The sequence below is a fragment of the Ursus americanus genome, chromosome 6, assembly GCF_024610735.1.
Source record: "Ursus americanus isolate L20-20 chromosome 6, mUrsAme1.1.p, whole genome shotgun sequence".
Taxonomy (NCBI): Eukaryota; Metazoa; Chordata; class Mammalia; order Carnivora; family Ursidae; genus Ursus; species Ursus americanus.
The window spans coordinates 26,805,308-26,814,058 of record NC_142132.1 but is presented as its reverse complement, the minus strand read 5'-3'; the positions used below and the strand labels follow the sequence as shown (position 1 = coordinate 26,814,058).

At 40.9% G+C, this 8,751-nt stretch overlaps 1 protein-coding gene across 6 annotated transcripts in view; it reads left to right on the top strand.

Moving 5' to 3' along the window:
- The first annotated feature begins 653 nt into the window (after positions 1–653).
- The window catches only part of BTRC (beta-transducin repeat containing E3 ubiquitin protein ligase), a 169,857-nt gene continuing 161,759 nt past the window's right edge, over positions 654–8,751 (top strand). For 4 of the 6 annotated variants that reach the window (XM_045802917.2, XM_045802916.2, XM_045802915.2 and 1 more), the window contains exon 1: positions 654–808. In XM_045802917.2, coding sequence (XP_045658873.1) covers positions 761–808 — 48 coding nt within the window. In that variant the 5' untranslated portion in view covers positions 654–760. Of the gene's footprint in view, positions 809–1,092; positions 1,221–8,751 lie in introns of those variants that run through there. The other 2 variants (XM_087862769.1, XM_087862768.1) reach the window with 1 other exon arrangement.

Below are 8,751 nucleotides of genomic sequence, written 5' to 3'. Positions count from 1 at the left end.
AAATACTTACGAGCTTTATTTGCTGGATGGCCATTATATCCAACCATTGAAGGCCTTTTGGAAGCACTTTTTGCCCCTTAATGCAACGCTTCCGTCCCACGGTTAACAGGCCATGCCTTCTGAGCCCTAAACACCCAAGAATTTCCGGAGGTGAGTTCTCTCTGGCCCTGACTTCTTGTGGGGGTAGAGTAAGATCCTCAGGAGCAGTGTGGCGTGATAGGTTAGAAGGACCTTGAAATTCTGCATTGGTCAGATGCTGCCGGGACGTCTGAGTCCTCTCACAGTTTTTTCCAGTATTTGGGCTACAGGTGAGGCAATGGTCGCCATCTTGATATTAAATGCCAGGCAGGCAGCCACTAGCGTCGCTCGGTAACCACGGAGACACCCGTGCCCCCTCCCGTTTCCCATCCGTAGAGGCTATAAACTACGATTCCCATCAGCCGATTTCCTCTACTCGATGGCGAGTTGTCTGTATTTAGCTTTCGGCCACCGCGACCATGCCGCAGCGAACCGCGGGAATTGCGGTTCGCGTCGAGACCTCACTTTTTGCCGCGGGAAACTCCAGCACTACAAATCCCGTGAGCCAGCGGGCTCACGCATGTGCACGGAACAGCGGGTCCTCCCTGGCCCCCTGCTGGTGCCTGAGGTAAGAGAGGGCGGGGGGAAGGAAGAGGAGGCGGATCCGGGCGCTGCGTTGGCTGCGGCCTGGCACCAAGGGGGCGGCCCCGGTGGAGTGCAGACCCAGTGGCCCCCGGTGATTATGGACCCAGCCGAGGCGGTGCTGCAGGAAAAAGCGCTCAAGTTTATGGTGAGGAAAAGGCGCAGGCCGGGAGCGGTGGAGGCGGTGGCGTTGGCGACGTCGCTGAGGCTCGGGCCTGGGCCGCCTGCCCGCCGGAGGAGGGGGCAGCGGGATCCTGGGCCGAGGCCGGCGGCGGGGGCAGCTGAAGGGACGGGACGGGAGCTCTAGGGAGGAGGGGAGGGGTGGCTTGCGGAGAGGACCCGGGGGTGGGGGCAACAGCTCCGCCATCTTGTGGATGAGAGGCCAAGTGACAGCGGGAGCTTAATCGGGGAGGGGGCTCTGGGCGGCGCGCGGGGCCCTGGAGGGAAAGGGGCGTGGGGACAGTTACTGAAGAGCGGAGGAAGCCCAGAGGAGAGACGCCGTGAGGTTGCTGGCAGGGCCTTCTCGGTGTCAGGGTTACGGGTAAGGCCCAGCAGAGGAGGTGCGTTCAGGAGTGGGGAAGGGGAACGCGGGAGAGTGGAAGGAGAGATCTAGGGTGGGGGGCAAGGAGGGAACGGGCAAGGCGGGATGCAGATGGATCTAAGGGGTGAAGGAGAGAAAGCCAGGGCAGGTGGGAGACTTGTAGTTCTGTAGAATGTGGGGGTGGGGTGGGAGGAGGGGAGATAGCCTTTGCCTTCAGGGTACAATCCCAGTTTGGCTAAACTAATGTTGGACAAGACAAACTCTGAAAAGGAAGAGGTCTTACTTAGGAGGATCAGGGTTAGGGATGGAGACCTAGGACTATGGTGATAGTCTCTAGGGAAGGAACGGGGTGTTGATGGTGAGCCAGAATTACAGATGTCAGAAAAAGGGCTACATACTCTGCTTTGAAAGGAGAGGCTAAATATTGTAGCGAGGACGAAGTGGTAAAAAGCAAGAGGATCCATCAGGGAAACATGGGTACAGGAGATTGGGGAAAAAATATCTAATAGGGTAAAACAAAACAGTGCTAAATTGTAAAGAAAGTAAAATATGGGTCCTGGTGCTATATCACTTTCTGAGAAAGGAAAGGCCATGGAGATTGCAATCATAAGACTCCTAAGAAGTGATGAGATCAGTGGAGAAATTCAGGCGATAAAGGGGAGATCTAACTAGTGGGGAATAGGAGATGTCAGAATTGGTGGTTACTTACCAGTTTTAGGTTGAAGCACAGTATGAACTTGGATTGGAATTTGTTGGGTATATTTAAATCCTTTGGAGCCTGGTTCTTTAACTTTGTATCTGCTTTTCTTTTGCTATGCTTGTTTGGCAAATTTGTATAGGCTGATATTTGATGCTTTTAATCTGATGTTTCTTGTATATCTTAGGTGTAAAACCAGGCTTTGTGGTTACAGCTAAAGAATGGTGGAATGCATAGACTGCTATTTTAACAGGTGGCCTTGGGGATATTGATATTATTTGCAGTGGAGTCTTGCTTTTTCAGAAGTAATTGTAACTAGTCACTGCAAATCTCATTTCTTTGATGGTTGTTATTTTGTTTTTGTCTGAAATACCAAAACAAGTCTAAATAAACATGGACACTATCCTGGTTGAAATTTGGCTTTAAACTGCCCCATTTATAAGAATACATCTTCAGAGACTGGTCAAATTTACTAAAACTTTATTTTGTATTAGTGCTTTCAAAAACACCTAACTAAACTTTGAATATATCACTAATAAAATCCCATTAGGCCTGAAGAAGTTTCTTGAGTTTCTGCCAATGTTGAAATTTTTTTGGACTCTAGAAGTAAGTGGAAGTTGCTTGATATTTTACATTATTTTACATTGAATAATCTCTATGCTAAATAACCTGTATGCCAGCTTCTAGATTTAAGTCAGAAAATTGGCAGCTGCTTATTTTTGTTTTTCTACTTAGAGGTTGACTGAGTCCTAATCTTGACACTTATGTCAGATTTATGGAATAATGTGATTTATAGATCATAAAGAGACATTATGAGATCATCTTCTTTACTCTCTATTAGACCTCAGCCTAGGAGCATTCTCAACTACTTGATCTCCACTTTGTACTAGTGAGTTAATGTTTCGATAATGGTCTCCTGATTGAGTTAAAGTGGACCTGGAGAGGCCATGTAGTAGTTTGCAGCTTTTAGGGCACCACACATTATTAAATGTTGAGTCACCTTCCATAGGGAGAAGCCAATTTTTTCTTTAATTTTAGTAACTTTCATTTTTGACCTTGCCTGCTATTTTGGCTACTGCTCGAGAAAAAGGCCAACTGGAAGAGGGTCACCAAGAAGGACACCTTAATAACTGAAGCAGAGAACGGAGAGTTAGAGATTTCATATTTTTCAGCTCAGTCACAGTCTTATTATGAATCTGAGTAAGTTACAAACTTGCCTTTGGTCCCATGTACCCTGCTAACATATGTCTTTACTCAGTTTTGAGATGGGAAGATATTTGTGCTTGCACCAAGTAATTAGTGCACAGTACACATGGAGGAATGATCCTTTTAATCCAACTGAGATTTTTGTATAGTGTTTGGCTTTGTTTTGGCCTTACTCCTTTCCTCAATTGTGAATTGTGAATGGCAGTTTTTTTATGGATGCCCTGATATCCATGGTTTAAGAAAATGCAAAATTTATTTAAAATGCCAGTATGAAATAGATACTGTCTTTCATGAATTTTGCTTATTACAACATTAATGTAGTGCTTTGATTAGGAATTTTATAATAAAATCTTATTAACAAGACTGCTAATTCATAGTTGACCATAGTTCACACACAGTCTAGAGTTAAAATTTACCCTTGGATACTTAGTGAAAAATAGTTTAAGCAGAATGTCTAACTTCTAGAAACAAATGATTTTAAAGCAGTAGTTCACATTAAGTAACCTGTATGCTAATATCTCATTTAGCTCTAGCAGGTCCTCACGCACCTTCCTAACTAATATTTCCTTGGTCAACAAAATTGCAATGCGGAAAAGATAAATGGGACCTGGAAAAGGATCTGAGACGAGACATGAAAGTGATTGAGGGAATGTAGGCACCATTTTATAAGCAGATATTAAAAAAATATAAATGGGGGATAGAAAGATGAGTTGAGGGATGAATTTGAAGTTTATTTTTAAAAATGAACAGGGTAAACCAGTCCCAGAATAATAGATCTGGGGAAACATTTGAAACTTGGATGAAATAATTTAGGGCATATAAAATACTTTTTTATAGAATTGATAAGTGAAATAGTATAAAAGGTAACTTGCAGTGTAACAGACCACCCCACAATTTAGTGGCTTAAACAATTTATTATTTCTCTTAAATTTGTGGTTGATTGATGGTGTTGGCAAGGTGCGGCATAGCTGGAATGTTCAAAATGGCCACATCACATAGCTGACCACTGGCTGAGAGTTCAGTTAGCTCTAAAGGCCTTCAGTCCTCCTTTATGTGGGCGCGCTGTTCTCCACATGGCCTTTGGATTTACTTAAGCTGGGTGCCTGGATTCTAAGAAGGAGCATTCTAAGAGCTAGGAAATAGAAGGCATTCAGCCAGTTCTCTTATGTCCTTGGATTGGAAGTCTGAGAATGTCACTCTTGGTCAAAGAGAGTAAGGCCAGGCCAGAGTCAGAGGGAGGGGAAATAATCTCTACCTGTAGAGAAGAAGAATGACATGCACAAACAGAGAGGGAAATTGCTGGAGACCATGCCTTTTGAGACTGGCTACCAGGGATGCTATTGTAGTTGGATGTTCATGCTAAAAATACAAATGGGATTACTAAATTTGTGAATAACAACACTGGGCTTACTTTGGAAGCATCTCTTTTTTGAGGTTAACTTCTTAAGAAACTAACATGATCTCCTGCATGACTTGCCTTAATAATGTCACTGCAGAGATAATACTGGGTGAATTAATATGATTCAGTAACTTTTCTTATTTGCTTGAGAAGTGTATGTATCTAAAAGCAAGAATTTGCATTTTAAAGTAAATACTCAGATTTTTCACTGAGATGGACTTTTCTTTGAGTCAGTGAGATTGATTACCAGCTGGTTGGGTGAACATTTGAAACTAGTTCTTAGTTTAAGTTGTCAGAGTTTCTATGTATCTTTTACATGTTCTCAATTTAAATTAGTCTTCAGTTTCTTTTCTGGATATTCTTATATTGGTATTAAGGTATGAAATTATGAATTAGTGATAATTCTTTGTGCTAATTTTTAATTTATGTTTGTAATAGGTGTACATATTATTAGAAGTGAATTATTAGATGTAGAGAAAATTCTACTTTGAATGATTGTCAAATTTTTTATTGCTAAATTAGAAAATGAACTTTTAAAAAAAGATCACTTATTAGTGTATATTATTTGTATAGTGTTTAAATCCTGAAAGAAAGGAAGCAGATGAGGATTTTTTTTTCGCTTGCTAAAGGGAGGTAGGACATGTAAGGTCTTGATCATGTATAGAAAAAATTATTTTATGGTAAATGGCATTACAATAAAAAAGAGAATGAAGAAAGAAAAAAAATCTTTGTGCTATTGAAGTATTTAAAAATCCCATCTACTTTTTTTTTTTTTAAAGATTTTAGTTTATTTATTTGAGAGAGAGAGAGCGTGCACACAAACGCATGAGACCACAAATGGGGCGAGGGGCAAAAGGAAAGGGGGAAGCAAGCTCCCCTATGAGCAAGGAGTCTGACTGAGCAAGGAGCCTGGTGGGGGGGCTCTATCCCAGAACCCTGGGATCATGACCTGAGCTGAAGGCAGACACTTAACTGACTGAGCCACCCAGGTGCCCCAAATCCCATCTACTTTCTAGCAATATTTTAATATAGCATGGGAAGTGCTTTCTAAGTGTGTATAATAATTCATTGAGGATGAAGTAGAAAATATTTGCCAATGTTTAACAAGTCCGTCACTATAAAGAAACTACTGCTTTCCCTAGTAGTCAATCCAGCATCTGTAAATTGGAAGTAGAGGAGGGAAAAGGTATGGGAAAGTTGCACTGGATCTTACCGTTTTGACTAGTATTCCACAAGATTCACCTTGTACTTTAGGAATCTCTGGATTATTCCCTTTACTTTCCCAAAGCCTAACTGAGACAGAGCTAGAACATTTTACAGAAGGCTCAGAGATAACAAGCGGAATAAATACTGAGAGTAACGTTGACTTAAGACTGTGATTTGTTCTCTGGGACACTACCATCATAGTTCTTGGATTGCCTTCATATGTGGCCAGGGTGGGAGTGGGAAGCAAGGGAGCAAAAGCCACAGAGCCTGGAGAGGATTCCTTCCTCCCTAAGATGAACCTTCTGAATTGGAATTTCCTTCTAAGGTCTTACTCCTTCCTGATTTGGCTCTCCCTTCAGGATATACTTCGCTTCTTACTCCCAAGCTTGTGATCTTACCTGACCTGACTCTGTCAATAATGGGATAATCACAGGAGTGGGAGAGTTGTGTTTTTTTAATTTTTGTTTTTTAAAATATAGTTAGCCATAAGTAGCTAACAGCTATCAATTATTTAGTGTTTACTATGTGCTACTAAATTCTTTTTGTTTGTCTCTCTCTCTCTCTTTTTTTAATCTCTATACCCAGTGTGGGCATGACCCCGATCTCATGACCCCGAGATCAAGCGTTGCATGTTTTATGACTGAGCCAGGCTGGTGCCCCTAAATCCTTTACATATATTATTTCATTTAATCCTTCCGAGAGTAGATTCAGTACTGTTGTTATTCCCATTTTCAGGTGAGGAGACTGATTCCAGAGAGAATAAGTAACTTGTACAAAGTCACTCTGTTAGCAAGGAGCCTGACATCAAACCCATGCAGTCTGACCCAGTACCCTGACTTACATTATATTTAATCCTTGAAGAGCAGAGAAACAATGGAATATGATGGCATATTTCTTTGCTAGTCACATGATGGCTAGAGTGGAAGAGTTACTGTCCAGATTTACATGTAGATTTTCTAATCTTTTGAATTATTGAGGAAATGGAATAAGACTTTATAGTTGTCACAGTATCATTGTATCAGTCAGCTATTGCTGACTAATAAAACCCACAAAATATCATGGCATACAATGATAGACATTTATTCTCAGGAGTGTGTGGATTTGCTAAGTATTGGATGGTATAGACTGGGCTTAGGTGGGTGACTCTGGACTTGGCTGCTCACTGAGAACTGTTACATATGATATTCTGGGACTCAGACTAAAGAAATAGTGACTTATCAGGCTAAGCTCTTACAGCTACAGCAAAGGCACAAGAGAGCAAGTCCAGTCATTCAGATACCTTTCAGTCATTGGGTCCTGTCACACCTGCCAGTATTCCATTAACCAAAGCAAGTCACATGGGTGTGCCCAGAGTCAAAGGGCAGGGAAGTATACTCTGCCCATAGAAGGCGTGGGGGAGGGAGTAACTTGTATGATAATGTACTATAGTAACAATTGTCTATAATGTAATTTAGTATACTTGATTTATAGAAGAATGATGAAGGGCTTACTGTGACGGCTATTATGCTTTCATTCCGCTTATTGTTGTGCTGTCCTGACTAGCACTTTCTCACTTTGGTTACTGAAAAACACCCTTGGGTTGGATACTTTTAGAATCACTATTTAATATAGCAGGTATCTTTGCATCATGTTATTAAAAAAAAAAAAGGCATAAAGAAGCAGTTAGATCCTTGACATTAATCCACAGTGATGCCTTGGAAAGTTCATCAGTATTACAAGCTATTCTTCTGTCCTTGGGAAGGATAAAGTTGATGTCATTCCAATGGCATTTGTAACAGAATTTGAACTATAACAGAATTTGAATCAAGGTCATACGTAATGCTCTAACAACTCCCTTGGTAGCAGGTTTAGAGCTCTTAAATCCCTTCTCTGCACCTAAATTTGAGGCTGCAAAAATATGGTACTGATATTTTCAGATGTCTGGGGGACGTTCAGGCTTTCACTGGAAAGTCATGGAAACAGACATCCAGGAATTACAGCACGTGGATAATACTTTTGGAACACAGATGCGCAAATCCTTGTACTCGGGAACTAACACATTAACACTAAGCTATTAGTGGTTATTTGTGAATTGTTGGGTTATGGGTAATATTTCAAAATATTTAACGGCATCTGAAAATGTGCTAGTAAACACACACAAAAGCATTACTTAGGTGATTTTTCTTTTCTTTGGCTTCTTTAATGTTTTCTAGATTTTCTACAGTGAATATTGTTTTTCGTCAGAAAAACTTAAATTTAGTATATTGAGTGTATATATTTAAAAAATTAGTACCCCAAATGAAGACCCACATTTAATCATGGACTGCAGTATACCCAAACTAATTTTCTTAACTGGAACATGGGCCATTGTTAGTCTAACCTGCTTGAAAAGGTTCTCTTTTTTTCCCCTTCTCAGTTCATTTTAAATTGTGAATTGCCATGTGTAATGTGTTAATTGATCAATTACACCATTAAACTCCTATATGTATCCAAGATTTTCATTGGGAATTTAGAACTGTATGTTCCTAAATTGCTGGAGCACTGCATTTTCCTTTTAAATAGTACTTGGCAAAATCAGTGGGTTGACGACTGAAAATGAGGCCATGATAGTTGGCATGAATGTGATTTGATAAAAATGTGAACATAAACTGAGTTGCAAAACATCGTGTTACATGTGGAGGGAGATGGTTATGGGGGCAGGAGGGGATGAAGATACAAAATTAAATAAAACTCTGTCTCCTCTAGAACTTCATGATCTATCGAGAAGATAGGAATTTATAGTATTTCTTAAGGCACAGTAAGTGCCAAAATAGAGGCACAAAGTGCTATAGAAGTTAACAGAAGGGAAATCAGTTCTAAGTGGAGAGATCTTTGGATGCTTTGTGGGAGAAGAAAGCTTCATATTGGAATTTGTAGAATAGATAGGTTTTGATAGACTTGTTTTTGAGGTGGGCAGTTCCAAGAAGAGGGAGTTGTTTGGGTAAAGGCCAGAAAATCAAGAGATGGGCAGGCACGGGTTGAGTAGATAGATATGACTTGAACATAAGGTGCATAGCAGACAAG